This window comes from Saccopteryx bilineata, chromosome 5, assembly GCF_036850765.1.
Source record: "Saccopteryx bilineata isolate mSacBil1 chromosome 5, mSacBil1_pri_phased_curated, whole genome shotgun sequence".
Taxonomy (NCBI): Eukaryota; Metazoa; Chordata; class Mammalia; order Chiroptera; family Emballonuridae; genus Saccopteryx; species Saccopteryx bilineata.
This window is the reverse complement of record NC_089494.1, coordinates 170,214,952-170,240,369: the sequence shown is the minus strand read 5'-3', so window position 1 is coordinate 170,240,369 and position 25,418 is coordinate 170,214,952. Positions and strand designations below refer to the sequence as shown.

Sequence of the window (25,418 nt, the reverse complement as noted above, 5' to 3'; positions counted from 1 at the left end):
ATACAAAAGTCACATTTATTAATTATTATCATCAAACTCATCAGAGAATTCATTGAATATTGGGATTTTGTTAAGCTCATGGTAGTGGCAAAAATTTTCTAGAATTCTACTTTTAACTTGAAAGCTCAAATTTTATTATTGGCAACAATTACTACGAGTTATTTTCCTTGAAGTGACAGTCTCACTTCATTCATTTTTCAAAATATCTTGCCAAATTAATTATATTAATAGATTAATCTATGTTAATAACATAGATTGTCAGTCATTCTCCCAATTAAAAGTCATGTTCAGTGAAAGAAGCTAGTCTTAACTTGCAACTCAAAGAGCATACAAGTGATTTTTCTTCAAAAAACCAACGTAATTCAGTATCTTCACAGATAACAGAGTATTTTATGTAGACTTTCCATTTTATTATACAGAATATTACAGAGCCAAAATTCCATAGTTGAAGTTATTAAAATTAATAATTCTTACTTTTCATTATGGATATTCTTAAGTGAAAGTGGAGTATATGTGTCTGTGTGAGTGTGTATGTGTGGCAGAGAAAAACATGACTACTAGTAGAGTTTGGTGCCATGGCCTTGTTTGTTCAAAGGCACTGAAGTTCTGCCCATCATTGCTTTTGCCATCAGTAACAATGTAGACACAGTAAAAAATGGCAAATAAAGTCAAAGTTATTTGCCTTTTATAAAAATAGTTTGACCTATGGACTCCATGCAATGAGACCCCAGGGATCCATGAACCATACTTAGAGAATGCACTTGGTATTTTAGGAGATTCATTTTTCCCATGTTGGGAAAGTTGCATAGGTCCGTGCTTATGTTAAATTATGGCTTATTTGTGTCCTTCAACATTTCCAAATACAAGTAAAATTAAGCTAAAATAAGTGTTGACAACAGCCTAAGGGAGGAGTCTATTGGAAGGCAGGTTGGGAGATCATCTCATTAATATTCCCTTGTAATGGCAGTCTGTGATTATGAGCTAATTATATCCATAAGGATTCTGGTGTTTTATTTATATTTTTGCCAGTAACTCAAAGTGTCCTGCCTTTCTTCTGCACTGGCTCCCCTCCCTCAACCATCAAGTTGCGTGGAGTATAGCTGGGATGGTGTGGTCAGCAGGTGAGGTTCCCTAAGTCACCAAGATCCTGAGTTTCCTTGAATGCTCTTACTGAGAGTGCGTCTGAATTTACAACCAACAAAGAGCCATAAATAAAAATTAAGTAAAACTTTTCTTGAATCATAAAAGATAAATTAATTTTATCTGTTGACCTTCAATAGGGAGTGAAGCAAATCTAAGTAATCAAGTAATGCCATTGGACAGCTTATCCAGCCATCGGGGGTTTGAAGATAACATTACAGAAACGCAACCTGCTCTAGTGGCAGAAATCATGGTGTCAGGTATGAATAATGAGTTCTCCAATACAGTTTTGGTCCCAGCAATTTCCATCCTACCAATTAGAAATTCTGAATTAACTCTCTAAATTAATGTTGGCTAACTCTACGCAAAGCTAGAGAAGCCAAACTCTGAACTCCAACTCTGGTGCTTCTCTTCTGAACCAGTGTGCCTGAGGAGGACGGCTCCATATTAGACTGAACATAAACTTTGCTCATTGAGACTTTTTGGACTGTACCTTCTTAGAAGAAATCAAACTTGAAAACGAAGGTGAAAAATAAGACAACATATTTAAGTGAATCTCTCTACACCTAGTATTTTTGGTATTTGGCCAATCTAGCTGCACTTTCATTAGTGTGAAAATAGATAGTAATTGATAAGAAAATATTGATTGTTTGCTTTAACTGCATCAGAAAATCCACAAATAACAAATTTTAGATTTATATTTTCATCAAAATGCTAAGTACTTTGTTCAGTATGTAACCACTTTAGGGAAAATATTTTTTTATATATTCTGTATTCACTTATGAGGTCAGTGGTTTTCAAATTAGATTTAGCTCAGCCCTAAGTCTTTTGTAAACCCCACCTCTTCTCACTCTAAGTCTCTGCTTTTCAATCAGTGCAACTGAGTAAGATTTATTTTTAAAGATTTTTTTTATTATTATTTAAGAGAAGGTGAGAGGAGCAGGAGGCATCAACTCCTATATGTGCCTTGACCAAGCAAGCCCAGGGTTTTGAACCAGAGACCTCAGTGTTTCAGGTTGACACTTTATCTGCTGTACCACCACAGGTCAGGCAAGATTTTAACAAAGTGTGAGTAAAAATAAGTTTGGAAACACCACAGTAGGATATTACATACACTTAACAAAGCCCTCATTGAACTTTTGTGATCTGCAGTCTACTTTGTCAATGAATGAGTCCCTGGGACATCCTACCCCACCTTAAAAGAACTTATCAGCCCTGGCCAGTGGTTCAATGAATAGAGCATTAGCCCAGCCTGTGGAAGTCCTGGGTTTGATTCCTGGTCAGGGCACGCAAGAGAAGCAACCATCTACTTCTTTCACCCCTCCACTCCCCTTCTCTCCCTATTCCCCTCTCTCATGGCCCTGGATGCTGAGGATAGCTTGGTTGGTCCAAGCGCATCAGCCTCAGGTGCTAAACATAACTTGATACTCAAGCATCAGTCCCAGATGGGGTTGCTGGGTGGATCCCCTTCTGGGTGCATGAGAGAGTCTGCCTCACTATCTCTCCTCCTCTAACCTAAAAAAAAAACTTATCAACTTATCAGTGTGTTTTTTGATAAAATACAAACAAAGAGGTGTATACTTTTTAGCAATGGTAATTTGTATGGAGCCTTGGGGTTTACCATGTACTTTATCTTCTAATTTGACCTTTATCACAGCACATCATCTTACAGATTACAGAACTTCATCTTATAGAACTGAGACTAAGATATATGAAATTAGTGATTTGACCAAAGAATTTTTTTCTTTTTCCAAGTGAGGAGAGGGGAGATAGAGACAGACTCCTGCATGTGCCCCGACCAGGATCCACCCAGCAACCCCTGTATAGGGCCAATGCTCTGCCTCTCTGGGGCCATGCTCACAACTGAGCTATTTTTAGCTCCTGAAGTTGAGGTTCCATGAAGCCATTTTCAGTGCCAGGGGCTGATGCGCTTCAACCAATTGAGCCATGGCTGCAGGAGGGGAAGAGAGAGAGAGAGAGAGAGGAGTGAGAGAGAAAATGGGGAGAGGGAAGGGTGGAGAAGCAAATGGTAGCTTCTCCGATGTGCCCTGACAAGGAATTGAACCTGGGACATATACTTGCTGGGATGATGCTTCACCACTGAGCCAACTGGCCAGAGCTGACCAAAGATTTTTTTTTTAATTATAGCCAAATAATTAACTCATGTCAAATAAAGAAGGACCAGGAAACATGGTCACGTTATGAATATTATTCATTTAACAACTATTTATTTGCCACACACTGTGCGAAGTACTAGGGGTGCCATATGAGCTAAATATATCCCCAGTCTCCAAGGTCATGGTCTGATGTGGAGACAAACAACATAATGGAATAAACCAATATAAATAAATATGTATTAGCCACATAGAGAAACTTTCAAAGTCACTAAGGATCCCTAGATGTTCATAGAAAGACTAATGTTTAGGGAACTCAAAGACCAACATAAATGACAGTAAATTAGGCACATAGGTGGGATGGAGAAGTGACACAATGGCCACTAATTTAGAATGCATATATCATAGACTGTGTTCAGCTTCATCTCTAGAGACTATACTCTGCCTCGTGCAGAATAGGTGCAACTGAACATCCTGGTGAAAATTACTTCATCTTTTCATACCTGGACTGTGTTAAGTTGTAGTTCTATCTGTGTTAGGCTAAGGCGTCTTATTTATGAGTGAGATTCATTTCAACAAAGTGTTTATATTAAACAGAGCTTGAAAATTCTATATTAGATTTTAGGTCAATATATTCTTATTCCCTGAAGACTCACAGACTGATATGTAACAAATAGATCTGTGTACAATATGACAAAGAGATTCAATCACCAAAAAGCTTTATTGTCAAATTTACTAAATTAGTTTAAATTCATGAATAAAATTTAAAATTCTTAATGCGGGCCCAGATTAACTAGCCCTCACACACTTCACCAGCCTAAACGTGTGCCCTTTTGTGCTCGGTTTTCTGTGGCCTGCTTTCGCTGCCGCGGTCTTACTGGTAACATGCGGGTGCTGTGTTCTTGGCTCACAGTGCTCTTTCAGGTCCTTCAAGTCTGGCAAATCCTTCAGACCTCAGCTTTAGATACTCTTGCTCAGAAAGTCTTTCCTGGTCTCCTGGCCAGGTGAGATGAGAGCTACTTCGGTTCTCTTAGAACTAGATATTATTTCATGATAGTGCTTATGATACCTATACTTCAATAATTAATTACACAAGAAATCAGAGCCCTTGTCAATATTTTCCTCCACTGCATGTCTTACCCTCATTAAGATCTGGCACATAACGTCACGGAAATGGCGCCGTGAGCAGCACATCCGACAGCTCTCCCCTAAATCACAACAAATTTATCAACTAGAAACAGAAAAATTTATCCTCGGAGCATTCCGGAGTTCCACACAAACTGATAGCGAAAGGACTGTTATCACTTGAATCTGAGAGACGAGGGTGTGGAGGAATCTACCACAGGGACGTTCTTTCAAACCGCAAGGAAGTGCTCCTGTGGTGAGTCAGCCCATATACTTGGGAACCGCGAGCGCCGCGAGCCGCCACCGTGAGCAGCCGCATGTGCGCCCGGTCTGGTTGAGCACTGCTGATGTTCCCAGCGGCCCGCACACTGCGAGTGGGGGTCGCCGGCCACCGGTGCCAGGAGCGCCCCATTTGCGCGCGTGCCTTGGGCATTCCACGTGCCTAGGGTGCCCTGCTGGCCCGCACACCCAGGGGGCTCCATTATCCTGCGCCTGGTGCGGTCCAGCCGCCAGCGGCAGGGCGAGCGGGAGAGGCTTGGGAGATTCTCTCCGTGGGCGGGGCACCTCACCCAGCCATTCAAGCTAACAATCAAGCGTTGGGGGAGGGGCGCGCGCAGGCAGCCTAAAATACCTTCGGAAGCACAGCTGCGACCCAATCACTGAAATTAGCTTAACCCATGAAATCTGCGCACCCTCGGTTCTAATTGATAAGATCTCTCTCAGTTCAGCGATCCAAGACAAGAGGCGTGATATTTTTTAGTGCCTCTCGCTAAAGGGGCGGGGGCAACTTCTGATTGATAGAGCCTCCATATTCAGGGATAAACGCTAACAAGAAGGACTTGGCAGATAATAAGGTCTATACTACACTAGTCGTAAGCAGAGACTAGTGCCTCTTCTTCCCTGCAAAAACAGGCTACAAAGCGTGGAAAGCCTGGGTTGAGAGGTCCAACTAAATGATAGGCGCTGAACAGTCACCTTGACAACAATTGACTCCCACCCCCGCCTGATTACACTGGAGGCCCTGACTCTCAGAGCCTTTCCCAAAGCCTTGCACTGAGTGGGGATAGAGTGGGGATTTCCCAGCTCTTTGAGCTTCTTACTCCCCAGGCAGAAGCAGTTGCAGCCTTATAGCTGGATCACCAGGCTGCTAATTCAGAAAGGGGGGACTAGGAGAGAGAATCCAGGAAAGCAAACTCTCTCATCGTTGGACCCTGCAAACGCCAACAAGCCTTTACTTCCAGCAAGACTAAAGCCAATTATATGACATTGCCATAGAATCCCATCAACTGCAAATCCCTACCTAAGAGTGACACAGGGGCAGAGCCTGGGGTACAGAGTCACCGACCAGGAAGAGGGAGAGAAAAGAAAAAGGAAGAAGTTAACCTCTCAAAATCAAGAAAAACCCACAGACTTTACAACTTGATCCACTAATTTTTTTTGTTGTTGTTGTTGTTTGTTTCTTCTATCTTTTTGCCTTTATTTCCTCCACCTCGGTCCTTCTATTCTCTGCCCATCTTATGCTTCCCCTTTCTTGAACTACACTACCCATGAGTGTTGCATTTTATTTTTCTTCTTCATCCTCACCCTCCTTTAAGGTTATACTCCAAAACACTTAACTCTCACTCTCTCCTCTTTTGTTTTTTTTTTTTTTTTGTCTTGCTTTATTTTGTTTTTTTCTCTTCCTATTTTATTTCTTCCTTCGTTTTTCTCTTTTTCTTATTTTTTCCTTTCTATTCATTTTTTCTTTTCTCATTTTACTTCCCTCCCATATAATCCTCAATCACGAACAAATTAGTTAATTTGGGACTCAAGGCTTTTTTTTGGCTTTATTTCTCTTTTTTGCTTTTGTTTTTATTTTTTTTTCTTGTTTGTTTATTTTTGTGGCATTTTGGGTCCTCCCAACCCAAGGTCTCCATTGTATTTAGTCTTCGCTCCACTTAATACAACAGATTTTTACTTATTATTTTTATTTTTTCTTCCTTATTATTCTTTTTTGGTCCTTTTTTCTGGTTCCCTCTTATCCCTCTCATTATATCTCTTAGTTGACCATCACTTACAAGCAAATCATCTTATGCTTGTCTAAGATTTTCTTCCTTTTTTTTTTTTTTTTTGCATTTAGTAGGTCCCTACTCCCTTTTTTTTTGCCCCTTGAACTCTTCACCCCAAATCAGGCCCTCCATTATAGGCACGATATTTCCCTGAGGAGGGGAGAGGAGGGAAAGAGAAGAGAGAAAAAAAGGGGGAAATAATAAATTATTACTATTTTTTTTTGTGGGGTGTTTTACCTTTTTTTTTTTTTTTTTTTACTTTTTACTCTTTATTAATTCTAATTAGTGCTATCAATAAGAACACCCTCAGATGCCGATAAGAAAGAGGAAATTGAATATTATGGATACAAAAGAAAGAGAGGTAACACAAATAGATGGGGAAAAATCTATGGAGAAAAGACTTAACATATTGGAAGCCTTGGAGCTAAATGACAGAGAATTTAAAATAGAAATCTTAAAAATACTCAGAGATATACAAGAAAACACAGAAAGGCAATATAGGGAGATCAGAAAACAACTCAATGAACACAAAGAATATATTACCAAGGAAATTGAAACTATAAAAACAAATCAAACAGAAATGAAAAACTCAATTCAAGAGCTGAAAAACGAGGTAACAAGCTTAGCTAACAGAACAGCCCAGATTGAAGATAGGATTAGTGAAATAGAAGACAAACAACTTGAGGCACAACAGAGAGAAGAAGAAAGAGACTCAAAAATAATAAAAAATGAGAAAGCCCTACAGGAATTGTCTGACTCCATCAGAAAGAATAACATAAGAATAATAGGTATATCAGAGGGAGAAGAGAAAGAAAATGGAATGGAGAATAAACTCAAACAAATAATAGACGAGAACTTCCCAAGCCTGTGGAAGGAACTAAAGCCTCATATTCAAGAAGCAAACAGAACACCAAGTTTTCTTAACCCCAACAAACCCACTCCAAGGCACATCATAATAAAGATGACACAAACCAATGACAAAGAAAAAATTCTCAAGGCAGCCAGGGAAAAGAAGAGTACAACATATAAAGGAAGGCCTATTAGATTATCATCAGATTTCTCAGCAGAAACTCTACAAGCTAGAAGAGAGTGGACCCCAATATTTAAAGCCCTGAAAGAGAGGAACTTTCAGCCAAGAATACTATACCCATCAAAGCTATCCTTCAAGTATGAAGGAGATATAAAAACATTCATAAATACAGAAAAGATGAGAGAATTTATCAACAGAAAGCCCCCACTCCAGGAAATACTAAAGGGGGTTTTCCAACCAGATTCAAAGAACAAAAGAAAACAACACCACAAGTAACAGCTCCACCAAGAACACAATAAAACCAAACTTAAACTGTGACAACAAAGGAAAAAAAGGGGGGAGAGGATGGAGATTAACAGTAGCAAAGGATGATGAAGTGCAGAAATACTTATAAGATAGGGTACTACAATGAATATGGTAGGTACCCTTTTCATTACTTAATGGTAACCACCCTTAAAAAAACCACCACAAAAACACTTGACTTAAAAAAGGTAGCAACAGAGGAAAGAAGTATGGAACACAAACAAACAAAAACAAATGATAGAAAAACAAAAGAGAAGAATCAAACTAGATACAAAACTAACAGAAAGCAATTTATAAAATGGCAGTAGGGAACCCACAAGTGTCAATAATTACACTAAATGTAAATGGATTAAACTTACCAATAAAAAGACACAGAGTAGCAGAATGGATTAAAAAAGAAAATCCAACTATATGCTGCCTACAAGAAACACATCTAAGCAACAAGGATAAAAACAAATTCAAAGTGAAAGGCTGGAAAACAATACTCCAAGCAAACAACACCCCAAAAAAAGCAGGCGTAGCAATACTCATATCTAATAATGCTGACTACAAGACAGAAAAAGTACTCAGAGACAAAAATGGTCATTTCATAATGATTAAGGGGAAGTTGAATCAAGAAGACATAACAATCCTTAATATATATGCACCAAACCAAGGAGCACCAAAATATATAAGACAGCTACTTATTGACCTTAAAACAAAAACTAACAAAAATACAATCATACTTGGAGACCTCAATACACCGCTGACGGCTCTAGATCGGTCATCCAAACAGAGAATCAATAAAGATATAGTGGCCTTAAACGAAATACTAGAACACCTGGATATGATAGACATCTACAGGACACTTCATCCCAAAGCGACAGAGTATACATTTTTCTCTAGTGTACATGGAACATTCTCAAGAATTGACCATATGTTGGGCCACAAAGACAATATCAGCAAATTTAGAAAAATTGAAATTGTACCAAGCATATTTTCTGATCATAAAGCCTTGAAACTAGAAAAAGAAACTAGAAAAAGCCTTCAACTGCAAAAAAGAGGGGGAAAACCCCACAAAAATGTGGAAACTAAACAACATACTTCTAAAAAATGAATGGGTCAAAGAAGAAATAAGCGCAGAAATCAAAAGATATATACAGACAAATGAAAATGAAAATACGACATATCAGAATCTCTGGGATGCAGCAAAAGCAGTAATAAGAGGAAAGTTCATATCACTTCAGGCCTATATGAACAAACAAGAGAGAGCCGAAGTAAACCACTTAACTTCACACCTTAAGGAACTAGAAAAAGAAGAACAAAGACAACCCAAAACCAGCCGAAGAAAGGAGATAATAAAAATCAGAGCAGAAATAAATGAAATAGAGAACAGAAAAACTATAGAAAAAATCAATAAAATAAGGAGCTGGTTCTTTGAAAAGATCAACAAAATTGACAAACCCTTGGCAAGACTCACCAAGGAAAAAAGACACAGGACTCAAATAAATAAAATCCAAAATGAAAGAGGAGAGATCACCACAGACATCATAGATATACAAAGAATTATTGTAGAATACTATGAAAAATTATATGCCACCAAATACAACAATCTAGAAGAAATGGATAAATTCCTAGAACAATACAACCTTCCTAGACTGAGTCATGAAGAAGCAGAAAGCCTAAACAGACCAATCAGCAGGGAGGAAATAGAAAAAACTATTAAAAATCTCCCCAAAAATAAAAGTCCAGGCCCAGACGGTTATACTAGTGAATTCTATCAAACATTCAAAGAAGACTTGGTTCCTATTCTACTCAAAGTCTTCCAAAAAATTGAAGAAGAAGCAATACTTCCAAACACATTTTATGAGGCCAACATAACCCTCATACCAAAACCAGGCAAGGATGGCACAAAGAAAGAAAACTACAGACCAATATCTCTAATGAATACAGATGCTAAAATACTAAACAAAATACTGGCAAACCGAATACAACAACATATTAAAAAAATAATACATCATGATCAAGTGGGATTCATCCCAGAATCTCAAGGATGGTTCAACATACGCAAAACGGTTAACGTAATACACCATATCAACAAAACAAAGAACAAAAACCACATGATCTAATCAATAGATGCAGAAAAGGCTTTTGATAAAATACAACACAATTTTATGTTTAAGACTCTCAACAAAATGGGTATAGAAGGAAAATATCTCAACATGATAAAGGCCATATATGATAAACCATCAGCCAACATCCTATTAAACGGCATAAAACTGAGGACTTTCTACCTTAAATCAGGAACAAGACAGGGTTGTCCACTCTCTCCACTCTTATTCAACGTGGTGCTAGAAGTTCTGGCCAGAGCAATCAGACAAGACAAAGAAATAAAAGGCATCCATATCGGAAAAGAAGAAGTAAAGCTATCACTTTTTGCTGATGATATGATCCTATACATCGAAAACCCGAAGGACTCCACAAAAAGATTATTAGAAACAATAAACCAATACAGTAAGGTCGCAGGATACAAAATTAACATACAAAAGTCCATAGCCTTTCTATATGCCAACAATGAAATATTAGAAAACGAACTCAAAAAAATAATCCCCTTCACGATTGCAACAAAAAAAATAAAATACCTAGGAATAAACATAACAAAGAACGTAAAGGACCTATATAATGAAAATTACAAAGCATTGTTAAGGGAAATCGAAAAAGATACAATGAGATGGAAAAATATTCCTTGTTCTTGGATAGGAAGAATAAATATAATCAAAATGGCCATATTACCCAAAGCAATATACAAATTTAATGCAATTCCCATCAAAATCCCTATGAGATTTTTTAAAGAAATGGAACAAAAAATCATCAGATTTATATGGAACTATAAAAAACCCCGAATAGCCAAAGCAATCCTAAGGAAAAGAATGAAGCTGGGGGCATTACAATACCTGACTTTAAACTATATTATAGGGCCACGATAATCAAAACAGCATGGTATTGGCAGAAAAATAGACACTCATACCAATGGAACAGAATAGAAAGCCCAGAAATAAAACCACATATATATGGTCAAATAATCTTTGATAAAGGGGCCAACAACACACAATGGAGAAAAGAAAGCCTCTTCAACAAATGGTGTTGGGAAAACTGGAAAGCCACATGCAAAAGAATGAAACTCGACTACAGCCTGTCCCCGTGTACTAAAATTAATTCAAAATGGATCAAAGATCTAAATATAAGACCTGAAACAATAAAGTACATAGAAGAAGACATAGGTACTAAAATCATGGACCTGGGTTTTAAAGAACATTTTATGAACTTGACTCCAATGGCAAGAGAAGTGAAGGCAAAGATAAATGAATGGGACTACATCAGAATTAAAAGTTTTTGCTCAGCAAGAGAAACTGATATCAAAATAAACAGACAGCCAACTATATGGGAACTGATATTTTCAAACGACAGCTCAGATAAGGGCCTAATTTCCAAAATTTACAAAGAACTCATAAAACTCAACAACAAACAAACAAACAATCCAATAAAAAAATGGGAAGAGGACATGAACAGACACTTCTCCCAGGAAGAGATACAAATGGCCAACAGATATATGAAAAGATGCTCAGCTTCATTAGTTATTAGAGAAATGCAAATCAAAACTACAATGAGATACCACCTCACTCCTGTTAGATTAGCTATTATCAACAAGACGGGTAATAGCAAATGTTGGAGAGGCTGTGGAGAAAAAGGAACCCTCATTCACTTTTGGTGGGACTGTAAAGTAGTACAACCATTATGGAGGAAAGTATGGTGGTTCCTCAAAAAACTGCAAATAGAACTACCTTATGACCCAGCAATCCCTCTACTGGGTATATACCCCAAAACCTCAGAAACATTGATACGTGAAGACACATGTAGCCCCATGTTCATTGCAGCACTGTTCACAGTGGCCAAGACATGGAAACAACCAAAAAGCCCTTCAATAGAAGACTGGATAAAGAAGATGTGGCACATATACACTATGGAATACTACTCAGCCATAAGAAATGATGACATCAGATCATTTACAGCAAAATGGTGGGATCTTGATAACATTATAAGGAGTGAAATAAGTAAATCAGAAAAAAACAAGGACTACATGATTCCATACATTGGTGGAACATAAAAATGAGACTAAGAGACATGGACAAGAGTGTGGTGGTTACCAAGGGTGGGGGGGGGAGGGAGGACATGGGAGGGAGGGAGGGAGAGAGTTAGGGGGAGGGGGAGGGGCACAGAGAACTAGATAGAGGGTGATGGAGGACAATCTGACTTTGGGCGAGGGGTTTGCAACATAATTTGATGACAAAATAACCTAGACATGTTTTCTTTGAATATATGTACCCTGATTTATTAATGTCATCCCATTACCATTAATAAAAATTTATTAAAAAAAATAAATAAAATAAAGATCTGGCACATATTAGGTACTTTTGAATGACGTGATTGGTTTCATGAACAGGCCACAGCATGTTTTCTAGTGTGATAAGGTTAAATCTGATTCATGCTGCCCACAGCTTTCTTCTTTATTGTCCTTATTTAAATATGCATAATATTTTATAATTTTCAAAGGATTCTTTTTTTTAAGTCACTTTTTTCTTTAAGTTCTCACAACAATCATGTGAAGTAGACTGGGCAGAAATGACCAGCTGTACTTTAGAGAAGGGGAGTGTGAAGCCTCGGCATTCCTTTCTTCAAGAGCTATTTTGTGGCAGGAAGAACTGTGGGTATAGCCCATACCTCCAGCAACTGCATGTCCATTGTATTTCATTGTGCAAAGCTGCCTTAGGGTTTGCAAGTTACCAAATAAATTCTGAGTCGTATTCTAATTTAAGTTAATTGTGCAAGTGATTTAAAATGCCTTGAGTAATTGGATACTGTCCACCACACACTCTGAACAGCGTTGTGATTTGGAAGCTAGTCCTCCAAATAAATGCCGAATCAAATGGGTAATTGATTTAGTCTGAAGTTATCCAGCTTCAAGAGTCATGAGTGACACATTATCAAGCAAGCCCGAAAGGCATGTTTTCCTACAAGAGAAATCTTACTCAAATAGCTAAGCAAATCAAACACAATTACCCAATGTCTGTGTTCACATGGCATCAAATCCTACTTTGATCATTTAACTTTCTTTAAATTTATGGGCAAGTTTGACCTCTTCTGTACTCAGATGAGCAAACTTACTAGTGAATAGAAAGATGACAGTTTATATCCTACTGTGGTATGTCAGATCCCCCCAACTCCAAAAGGGAGGAGGCATTTGGAGAATGACTATACATAAGTAGTTAAAGAGAAAACAACTTGCTCAAGTTTATGGCTCAGCCTGCAACTGTGTCCCCTGGGGCATTTGCATTTCAATGGAGTATGAAATGAAGTGATCCATTTACAGCATTTAGTTTATATGGTTCATGACTTTGTAAAAGTGCCTTGAGGTTTGCAAGTCGCTGCATAAATCTTGATAATAAACATACATTGTGACTTACATATTTTATTATGGATGAAACATAATTTTAGTAAATTGACAATAAATTTTCATGATTGAATATCATTGCCATGTTGGTATACAGAGCTACTTGCTATTTATTACTGTGTGTCTTTGAGGGATAAGAACATATTGGCCCCTTTTGTATGTCATAATGGTTGGAAATTCTCAAACAAGCAATAAACCTTTTGAAAATTGAGTCCATTTACTGCTAGCTATTTTATAATTCAAATTTTAAATGCTTTTAAAAGTTGTAAGTAAGTTCACGCAAGGCTATCTGAAAAGCAAACAGTTCTCTAAGACTAAAGATTTGGTGAGAGCATATGAATGGAAACACATGGCTTGTGGATCCTTTCATATGGATAGAACTTCCCAGGCAACAGTGTTTCTTTCTGGAGGTTAACCTGTCCCAGAACTTGGAAAAGGGCATGCTGGAATATTCTGTAGACTCCAGAATATCAAAGTCCATTTAATCCTCTGGGGTCTGGAAATAATCTGATGGGGTTCTCGCTGTTTCCAGATGAAGATGACTGTGGTCCTGTGGGATGTGGTACATACTCTCGATGTGCTTCAGAGGGAGAGGTTGCCACGTGTCAGTGCTTAAGAGGATTTGCTGGGGATGGCAAAGTATGTTCTGGTAAGAGCAAAGGCCAATGCATGTAATTGTGGAAAACGGTGAACCAAAAGCATTCTCTCAGATCATGTGGGTGGGTTCAAAATCTCCAGAAAGATTTATGTAATTAGCAACACTGAGTAAGTTACTTGCTAAAAAGATCATGGATGGCATGTGTAGAAAACATGAAACATGTAACATATTATTACATTACATTGAGTTTATGTTAAATTTATATGATATATGCAGTTGATATTAAGGAAAATTTATAATTAGTTTCAGAAGCATGAAGTTGATGAGTTCAAGTCAAATTTATAAATTCAACAATTCCAGTAAAAACACAACCTTTCCCCCCCAAAAGAACTTAGGTCATAAATTTTAGTTTAATAAATAGATTGTGATGGATAGGGTTCTATTTTATTTTGCTAGCCTCAAAATCTTAAGTTAGTGACTACTATAAAATCTCAGTATTTATGGGCTGAAATTCTGGCACAAAGTGATTTATTTACATATACTTAAATAGTCATACATATGAGAAGTCTGTAAAAGTTGATTAAGATGTGAACTTTATGGGTTTGCAACTGTATTTGCAAATGGTCTCTATAAGCAGCTGAATAATCCTATATAAGATTATATCAAATACATATTCTTTCCTGGTATCCTCTTTTATGCCTATCCTACCAAGATTGCCTCTATATTTCACTAGTTTATCATTTGCCCACAGATATAGATGAATGTGAGATGGCTATCACAGTTTGCCCACACCCCTCCTCCAAGTGCATCAATACTGAAGGTGGCTATGTTTGCCAGTGCTCAGAAGGCTACCAAGGAAATGGGACTCACTGTATTGGTAAGAGCATGTGTGCTGAGGTGAGCAGGTGGAGGCAGGCCTTGGAGAAACATGAAACTCTGTGTTGGGCCAAGAAAAGATGGAATATAACTGGGGTGACATACTAAAGGAGGAGTTGTGTGGCCTGTTCAAACTGATGTATTTCAGTTCTCAGTACTTTTTCAAGTTTGTGCCTCTGCACTATTCTTGTACTAGTCAATGACAACAACCCGCAGACGTAATCTACCCTCTGCCTTTCTAGTTCTCTTCTCTGGGTGTGAGTGACACTAGTGCCTCATCAATACTCCGCCCCTCGAGCGATCATGGGGGGGAATTGAACAGTATTTTCTTTGCCACTAAATTTGGCAATTGAACAGTGGTGAACTGCAGAGCCGAGAGCTGATACAGGTTTTACTCTGTGTGTGTGTGTGTGTGTGTGTGTGTGTGTGCGCGCGTGTGTGCTCGCGCGCACGTGTTTATAGGAAAGGAAATGTAGTTCTGTAAAAGGGCTCCTCCAGTGGCTCCTGAGCAGTTCAATAGATGAAAGACTCTAGCCAGTGACATTTAGATACAGATAAAGAATGATTAAGACTTCTTTCATAATCACTATCCTCTGCCAAGGTCTGGGTGTGCCTTGTTGGACGGGAGTTCACTGAGCGAATGTCTTGTCCCATTCCAGGTGTCACTAGCGTAGCATCACCTTTCAAGTGAAGACCTGCCTGAAGCCATCATAGCCCAGTGAAGTGGTTATCTGAAGTTTTACAGGGCTTTAAAATGTCTCTTTGAGTATTTTCTTTTCCTTCTGAAAACATAAAAATGTTTTCACAGTGAGGGACAGATACCCTGATAAGAAACTAAAATGGTACTGCTTTCTCCTACATGTTGAGGTTAAAAAAGAATTATCAGTCAATTTTCTGGATCTGGTTGGTTTAAATCAGATCTTTATCAGATTATTTTTGTGGAGTCCACAGACATCTGTAAATGCTATTTTAAGCACATATTTGGCTGTCAGTCAAGAAAATGTCACTGCTCTAATTAAGCAGGCTCATGGATAATTTAGACAAACAGGCTTTATACAGAGTGGGGAGCAAATATAGGTTTATAATTGTGAGTATGAGAAGAAGTTTATTCCTGTATTATTATTTATTAATTATTGTAATATTTTTCATATAAATAACTGTAAACCTACTTTTGCCCCAACCTTTATTTAATTTACTTTGAAGAGAAACAAGGCATACTCTCTTGGATATTTAAACTCATTAGACTCTGGATTTTCACCCTGTTACTAACCCACCTACTTCCAGTAGCGAACATGCCATGGGTGTCATGGCCCAGCCTGCCCTATAGAAGCAGTGAGCTTGCTCCTGTCCTCTCCCCCTCCTTATAACTACATCTATATCTATATCTGGATAGATAGATAGATAGATAGATAGATAGATAGATAGATAGATAGACAGATGGATAGATAGATACAGTGCTATATAAAAGTGTTGTTGTTATTGTTATTGTAAAGAGCAGTTGTGTTTCTTGGCCAAGAGATCTGTTTTTGCTTTTTAAAAAAGCTCTCTCTTACTCTCAAGGTGATGGTTCAAAGAGATAATAACAGGAAGTCAGCTTTAAAAAGACTCAATTTGAGCCATTCAGGATAGCAATTCAGTGGGACAGATATTCAGTTGGCTTCTATTAGGGTAAAGGCACAGTACTAGGAACTGTGTCGCGTACCGAGATGAAGGCAGTCCTTGCTTGCAAGGAGAATGTGATCTCAAAGAAATGCAGCTGTGGTAAGTGGTGAAGAAAGGTGTGCATAATAAGAGAAGTAAAAACTACAGTGGAAGTTCAGAACTGGAAGAAATATCTGTTTGAGGTTTTGGGAAAGGCTTTATGGAGGAAGTATCATTTTGGATGGACCTGGGGCGTGGGTAAATTTTTATTTAAAAATGTGAAGGTAGGCAGAAATGTGAAAGGGTAGAAAATAGCCTAATTGAATATTAAGTTTAGGTTGTGTGTGAGGGAAAGCAGAAGTGGAGGCTGGTACGGTATTGTCCTTGTCTGCTGCTGTATAGACTGGGCGGCCTGAACAAGACGTGTATTTTCTCACAGTTCTGGAGGCTAAATGTCCCAGATCAAGGTGCTGGCTCATTTGGTTCCTGGTGAAGACTCTCCCTGGGAAACAGATGGTTGCCTTCTTGCTGCACACACACATAGCCTTTTCTCTGCGGCTCATGGAAAAAGAGAAGGGGATGGAGAATGGGAGGGGGGCAGGAAGAGAGAGATCTGGTGTCTCTTTCTCTTATAATAATACCAGTCCTGGTGGATCACCATTTTTATAACTTCGTTTAACCTTAATTATTTCCTTATAGACCCTTTCTCCAAGTATAGTTACATTGGGGGTTAGGGATTCAACATGTGAATTTTTGGGGCTACAGTACAGTTTATAATAGGTGAATTTGGTTACATTTGTGGAAGACTAGAATCTAAGGGTTAGTCACTGGGATTTTACTTCTCTTGATCGGCACTGTCAGTAGAAATATAATCGGAGTCATATATACAGGTATAATTTAAAATTTTCTAGTAGCCACATTAGAAAAGGTCAAAAGAAACAGGTGAAATTAATTTTATATGTATTTTCTTTATTCCAATGTATCCAAAATATTAACATTTTGCTATATATAATCAATATAAAATTATTAAGATAATTTTACATTCTTATTGTGGTACCCAGTCTTCAAAATCTGGCCTGTGTTTTACACTTACATCACAAAGCACTCTAGCTGTGGCTCGGGTGCTCAATATGCATGTATGGCAATGTCTACCAAATTGAGCAGCACAGCTCTAAGCAATGGAGCGCCGGCAGCATTTAAACCAAGTGGCACAGCGATAGGAGATGTGGTTCAGAAAGGTTCATCTGGCACCGGTGTTTAGGAGTGGAGCGGAGGAGAGTGGGATGCAAGGAGTGTAGTATGGCTGTTCTTATAGTAATCTAAAATCAAAGAGAGGAGGGGCCTAAATGTTCGGGTGGTGGTAACTGAGAAAGAAAGTGATGATTTAGTTTATATTTACATTAAAAAAGCAACAATGTTTTATTTGGTATGATCTGAACTTCTAAATGTCTGCCTAGATCAGGGGTCCCCAAACTTTTTACACAGGGGCCAGTTCACTGTCCCTCAGACCGTTGGAGAGCCGGACTATAAAAAAACTATGAACAAATCCCTATGCACACTACACATATCTTATTTTAAAGTAAAAAAACAAAATGGGAACAAATACAATATTTAAAATAGAGAACAAGTAAATTTAAATCAACAAACTGACCAGTATTTCAATGGGAACTATGCTCCTCTTACTGACCACCAATGAAAGAGGTGTCCCTTCTGGGTGTGCGGTGGGGGGCCGGATAAATGGCCTTAGGGGGCCGCATGCGGCCCGTGGGCCGTAGTTTGGGGACCCCTGGCCTAGAGATTGCTTACCAGTCTTCCAACCATCCCAATGAGCTACTGATGTGGGGAAGTTTTCTTTCCTCCCAAGCAGTAGGAAAACTCCTAGCCTTATGTCAGCAGTTTACCCAAATGGGCGTGCAGCCAAGCGACCCAGTTCATCTGTCTCGCCAACATTCGTGGTAAAATTTTTTAATCTAACAATGTGTAGAGCTCTGAGAACATGCAGCACAACACAAGTCGGAAATGCTGTCCTTCTAGCATGTAGAGTTTTTCAATTGTATGACACTCTTTCCTCCTCTACACCCTATTTTTCTCTTCCCTACTCCCCCTGTTTCTGGCAGATATTGATGAATGCCAACTGGGCATGCACACCTGTGGGGAAAATTCCACCTGTACAAACATGGAGGGAAACTACACCTGCGTGTGTGCCAGCAGCCTGTCTGAACCCGGACGGATTTGCCCTGGTAGGTTGGTGGGTGATCTTGATTCAAGGGGAGGAACTGGATTCTGGAAAATTCTGCACCCCAGTGTATTTGCATTTGAGAGTCTAAAAATTGTTTGGCTGGCAGGTTTGCTTGCCTGATTAGGTTGATGCTGGGTTTGAGAATGTGAAATGGCCTGGGTTTTTTTTTTGGTAGCATCTGGAATAAATCCGTTTTTATTACTTACAATTCAATAAAGGTGGCAACACAGGTGGTCCTCTTTAACTATGCAGCTAATGTCCTGATTTGTAATGTTGATTTCTCAGGCTGCTGGAGAAACTGTGCAGGGCTGGACAGGTTGGGGGGGATGTCTGGACCTTTAGCATTTTGAATCATTTTTAAGGTTTTTTAATATATGACTTTAAAAAGTCAGTATTTCTTGATCTGAATTAGAACTCCAGCTCTTTTGTTTTCTTTTTTAAATGTTCATGATGGTCCACTCCTACTTCCTGAGTCTTCTCGCCATAGCCCACTGTCTGCTCACCATCAGCACCCAGCAGGCTTCAGAGACCCTGGGCGCGAGGACCAGGGCTCTTTCTCATTCCTGTCAGCTGTGTATCTGCCTCAGCTCTGCAAGCAGAACACATCCTAATAAAGGAAAGCTCTGTTCTTGCTTGGGTCTCTGTTTTTCTAACACATTATTTCCTCAAATAATTTGCTCTTCTTAAAGGTAGTGGAAAATTGCTAATATTTGCACAGTCAGCTACACACCCTAATGTTTTCCTTTGAAAGAGCAATGAACCATTCAGTGAAAGGGACTTTACCACTTCGACATTTCCTATGTATGGTAACATGTCCTTTCACTCAACGGGACTAGTCCTGTCTTTGAGGGTTCCTCTGAAAGTTAGTTTTTAGAAGAAATCATAGTGTGGAGGAAATTTTCGAGACTCCCAGGGTGCCAGGTGTAATGGGCTGAGTATTGGTGGGTGCTTTATAAGCCATAAAGAGATACTGTGGTTCCGTGAGACCCTCTCAAAGCTGGCTCTCATTTCACACAGGGTGTGTTTGTGGATGGCAGATGTGCTTTTATAATGAGATCAGTGACTCTGCATTCATTCGGTGTCTTAGGATTGACCATGCTTTATGTCAAAAAATAGTGAACCAAAAGAAAGAATGGCTCTCTTCATGGTGAATAACATGAAATCTAGTTAGAAAAGTGAAACTATTATTGCTTTGATAGTTTTGTCACTAAAATATATTAATATCACAAATTGCTTAAAGAAACTAGTTCCTGATATTGATACAGGTTTACCCTGCTATCCAAAACTGAAACGAAGTAAAATGAAGGAGCAGTTACTACTATTAATTTATATGGAGAGATTTTTGAGCATTCCCAGACCCCACAAATAACCTACAAAATCATACCAAATACACTTAATTATCCAGTTTTACACTAAGCGTTAACACCCTCACGAGCTCTTAGGCTTTCCTGATACCTTAGAAATGCATCTTGCTAACAGGTGCACAAAATAAATGGAGATGAAGCAAAGACGCTCACAGAGTTCAAAGCTATGGCAGCCTGGTGCCGAGATGCTCAGAGTGGTTGGTGAGGGAGCTCGGTGGGGCCGCTCTCGCTGCTGCGGTGCCACCGGCCTAAGTGCCGTGCAAAACAAACGCTGAAAGCTATTTTCATTTTTGACCTCTTTTCATAAAAGCAAGAAATCTTTGAGTTTCTTTTGGTTAGCGAAATAGGGCACTAGTGTAGATCTTTCCTAATGTGAAGTGGCGTAAAGTTGAACTTTCAAAAAGCAAGGGGATACCTGTACCTGAAAGATGCCGATCGCTTCAGCAAACAAAAGTAACCTCTTTGATTCTTCTAGACTTGACTCCACCCTCTCCACTCAGGGAGGATGGCCACTACTCTGTGAGAAATAGTTACCCGGAATGTCCCGCGTCCCACGCCGGGTACTGCCTCCACGGGGGGGTGTGCATGTACATCGAAGCCGTGGACAACTACGCCTGCAAGTAAGTCCGGCTGTCTTCAGACGGCTTGAGACGGGAGAGTACGGCCAGCACCTTTCAGCTCATTTGTAAAACTCACATTAAGGATACTTTTCTATCAGTGGGTTTCTCCTGCGGGGAAATAGATAACTGCGAGTAAACTGTGCGTGCGTGCTGCCCTCTCTCTGCCTGTCGCACCTCCTCCTCCTCCGCCCCAGCTGTCGGTGCTAAATGTGAACTTAAGGAATTGGTGATTTTCCCTTTTACTTAAATAACTTTGTGTTACTGCTGGTACAGTTTGGGGAGTAAACTTTTCATTCTGGTTGAAAAACTTAGGTTTGTGAGAGAATTCTCTTCAACTTGGACTTATTTTCTGCCAAATACATGGAGAGCATCCATGATGTGTTTCTGAATTTACAGAAGTGTTGTATATATTTTCACTGGACTTCTTGCCTTCAATTCTCAAAACTCAAATATATACACATATTATTTTTTCTGAATTCCCTTAGAGTTGTTGGTGTTTACACTTCTGTTGTGTAGTGACAGCTGCTGGATGCAGCCACTACTGCGTTTTGCTCCTTTCTTGTCCCCACGAAGATTTCTCCGTGGGCAGTGTCCACCTGAAGCCCGAAACTGCGAGGCCCTCTGCCGTGCTCACTCAGAAAACCTCCCCTTTGTAACCTTTCATAAACGACGCTCACGATGTTTAGTTCTGCATCGGTTTTATTTATTTTTTTTTTACTTTCACATTTCGAAGGCAATATGACGGAATTGATAGATACTGAAAAATAAACAGGCTTCCTGATGCTAGACTTCTGACTCACTGATAATTTTTTCTGTGGCTGAGGAGGAGTGATAAAATATTCTGATTCTCACAAATAGGTGCTATTAGTTTCAAGCACCTTGAAACTAATTTATTGTTTTATCAATGGTAATCAGCAAAAATATAGTCTAAATTATTAGAAGAATTAAGTTATATTCTGTGACACAGTGCATGGCCTTACATTATCTGCCATGACAGCCTAAGAAAAATAATGAAAAGTGCTCATGAATATTAGCAAAAACAACTCAGTTCTAATAAAAATCTGCTTTCCTATTCATATTTGCTTGCTATGATTTTCTAACCTAAGATAAACTTGGTACTAATTATTCTTGATTTTTATATTAAGAATCAAGTTGTTTTACCCGTTCATGGTTTCTTATTATCTCAAATAATGAAATTATGAAAACAAATGTCCCAGTGTAGTAGGTCATCTTTTGTTTTTATAAACTTTATGATAATATGAAGGGTCCTGCAAGATTAATACATTATTTTTATTTGGACCTGGTAGTGTCAATTAATTAAATGGTTTATAAACTCTATCACATCGCTTTTCTTTCTGCCATTAAGTACTGATGAGAATATCATATTTCTCTGACAATGTTTTAAACATGAGTTTCAAAATGACCAAATAGAAATAACACTTAAATTTAAGCACCTTTAATAAAAAACAATATTGAAAATATAACAAGAGTTCCCATTAATTTGGATCATAACTTTGTTTTTGAATTCTACATTTAATTAAAGTGTGGTTTAATCAAACATTCAACCCTTCCCTCTTCCTGCCCTATGTCCTCACCTCGTCTTTTTTAAATTCCATAGTAGCACATCTCTAGGGAGCTTACCAGTCCAACTTCTATTAGAAACTCTTCTTAGGCAGTATTCCACACAGAATATTCCTAATGAGCAGGTTTATAAAGGGCGCTCTTTTTTCTTTGCTTGGAAGACAAGGACCCTGTCTGCCTGGGGATGCAGGGATGTGAGAACGGGAGTCCATGTCGAGGAACTTCCTCATAAGTTCCCAAACCTCCTAAGCTCAGAAGAGGTCTTCACTTACTCTGGTTTGGTTTTGAACCAAACCAGACTCCTGGAAAAGTCTTCTTCTTTTTTAAAATATTTTTGTTTATTGATTTTAGCTAGAGAGGAAAGGAAAGAGAAAGACAGGAACATTGATCTGTTCCTGCATGTGCTCTGACTGGGGATTGAACCAGCAACCTCTGTGCTTTGGGATGATGCTCTCACCAACCTAGGTATCCGGCCAGTGCTTGTGCTGGCCGTCTTTAGACCATGATCTTCCAGCACTGGTGCTGTGATATGTTTCATGAAAAAAAAGGGTCATGTAGTCAAATCATTTTGAAAACTGCTGCATACTCTAGCCTTCAATTTTTGATTCATGATACACCACAATGTGTGAAAAAGTCTTGACCTTTTTTTAGTCTAGAATTTCTTGAAATTGTTTAACCATAGAGATGGAAATTTTTTTGTCCAGGGAATATTTTGTTTGGTTTAAGAGAAGAACTCAATAACCCAAAGAACTAGTGGTATACAAGCCACTCTTGTGAACTTGTGAATGCTGACTGATGGCTCTGGGTCTTATTAGGCTCACAGAAGCTCTGATATTGCAGCCTGCCTTGGCATCCAGGACTTTCACCATGTAATTGGTCTAGTATTGGTATATTCCTTGAGATCCTAAAATGTCTGAGCGAATGCAAGGTGTGGCCTATTAATATCCAACAGTTTAAAAGCATATGCTAAACATTGATAGTAAATGTCTATAACCAAAGGGCTAGAATTAAAACAGTATCCAGGAAAGCCTGGAATCACTTGATAGTCCTTTATGCTTCCTACACTTAGATATTGACATCTTTTGCATGGTCAGTTCTAGAAGAATAGCTTTCAGAAGTGCATGTCCCTTTAAAACCCTTTTTGGAAGCAGCTCAGAATAGTAGGAAGAAATCAGAGAACCTTTTGAATGGAACCTGCCATTCCCTAGATGATTGACATGGCACAGATTGCTTAATCCTATTTGAGCCTCACTTTCCTCATCTGTAAAATGGAAATATGCCACTGAAAACAGAATAAGTAAAAGTACCCGGCACAGTGTCAAACACATAAGGTGCTTAACAAATGCTGTATCTTTCCTCTCCTAGCTCTGAAAGTACTTGCCAAAGTTCCTCTGACCAACTCAAGGTAGAACTAAGGCAGAATCTAGATATTAAGGGACTTTGTCTAATGTTTTTAACATGCGGTCCCTCTCCACCATGGGGTCTGCTATCAATTCTCTATGTATTTATTCCTTCAACTCCTTTTAGAATAATGTGACTGTGTGAATAGATAGAAACTTGGTCCACGTCCACAGGAAGAAATGCCTAATAAGTGACTATCACAAAATATTTACTAGGATATTTTTAAAGTCTATACTCTCATGAATAATAAACTATGGTTCTTCCCGAGATCCTGATAGTTTCTGTGAGCATTCATCCCCAGTAGATGGCAGCATTGTTTCATTTACTTTCATCGGAAGGTTCACAATTTGTGTTCCTAGCTGCTGGTAATTCTAGTAACAAGTTCAACGATGAAACAGCAGGATATTTGCGGGTGAATGCCACTTTTTCCCTCCATTTAGTTTTTTCCCCTTTGAATAAAGCAGGCAAACTCTTGTGTGTCTCCACTGAGAGCTTTTCTCTTGGTGATTAAAAAAAAAAGTTTCCCATGGACACAGACAACAGTGTGGTAATTACTGGGGGAGAGGGGAGATAAGGAGGATGGCGGAAGATAAATGGTGATGGATTGTGACTTGACTGGGGGGTGGGGAGGGTGAACGCACAATACGGAGTACAGAAGATGTTTTGAGGAATTGTGCAACTGAAACTGTATAATTTTGTTAACAGTGTCACCCCACTAAAAAAAGCTTTCTCCATAGACAAGATATGCTTCCTTCTTCACATTATTTTATAGACTGGTCTCAGGTGAATGATTCTGCTTTTAAATTCTTCCTTCCTTAGAATTTAGATTTCGTTGCAATCTGGCCAAACATTTTTGTTTGAAAACTCTCTTGACTCTTCGGGCAAAGTTGCTTTGTGTTGGTCTTAAAGGTAGCTCCTCAGGCTTTTAGCCTAAGAGTAATTGATCTTTAATCAATGTTCTGCAATGCCTCATAGAGGCAGTATACAGAATCCCCCATCAATCCCAGGGCAAACAGACAAAAGGGGAAGTCCACATAGCATTAACTTATAAAACAGAGGGCTTCCAGCTGACCCCTGATGGATTTTTCCATATGCTTCCGAAAAGCTGAGTCTGGAAATGCAGAGGTTGAGAGACAGCTGGATATTGAGTCTGAAAAATACAAGCAGCTTTTTCCAGGGCTCACTGCTGACCTCGGTTTGTATCTTGTCACAGCTGTGTTGTTGGCTACGTCGGGGAGCGATGTCAGCACCGAGACCTGAAATGGTGGGAACTGCGCCACGCTGGCCACGGGCGGCAGCGGAACATCACTGTGGTGGCCGTCTGCGTGGTGGCACTTGTCCTCCTGCTGCTCCTGGGGCTGTGGGTCGCTCACTACTACAGGTGACTCTTTCTTTCCAACGGCACTCTCAGCCTCGAACAAGCCCCTCCCAGAGGAACACCTGCTCCTTGAGGGGGTCTTCCACCCCTTTACTAGATCAGAACTGGGATAGCAGTGAAAGACAAGGGGCTAGATTCTCCTGTTCTACATTAGCAGTGGTTTTACTTTTCCGTGTTCTATTTCAGTCCTGGTCCACACTCCTTTGTAGGTCAGGGGCTGTTATTTGATGAGACATTTTTGTATTCTACTTCTTTCTTGTACCTGCTTTCCCCACCTAGACTCTATAATTACAGTATGCTTTTCATGGCTTCCTTCTGTTGATTTGAGTTCCCACAATGTATTAGCTATTGTTCAAGAAAATCACAAGCCTGACCTGCAGAGGCAGAGGGGGTAAAGTATTGACCTAGAATGCTGAAGTCACTGGTTCGAAACCCTGGGCTTGTCTGCTCAAGGCACATGTGAGAAGCAACT

General features: G+C 39.1%; 1 protein-coding gene across 3 annotated transcripts in view; it reads left to right on the top strand.

Moving 5' to 3' along the window:
• The window catches only part of EGF (epidermal growth factor), a 110,853-nt gene that overhangs the window by 63,905 nt on the left and 21,530 nt on the right, over window positions 1-25,418 (top strand). For all 3 annotated transcript variants that reach the window (XR_010731938.1, XM_066280430.1, XM_066280431.1), the window contains 6 exons: window positions 1,281-1,400; window positions 13,781-13,897; window positions 14,598-14,723; window positions 18,481-18,603; window positions 20,442-20,586; window positions 24,782-24,949. Coding sequence is in view for 2 of the 3 variants with exons in the window: in XM_066280430.1 (XP_066136527.1) it covers window positions 1,281-1,400; window positions 13,781-13,897; window positions 14,598-14,723; window positions 18,481-18,603; window positions 20,442-20,586; window positions 24,782-24,949 (799 nt within the window). In the remaining variant the exon portion in view is untranslated. The remainder of the gene's footprint in view (window positions 1-1,280; window positions 1,401-13,780; window positions 13,898-14,597; window positions 14,724-18,480; window positions 18,604-20,441; window positions 20,587-24,781; window positions 24,950-25,418) is intronic.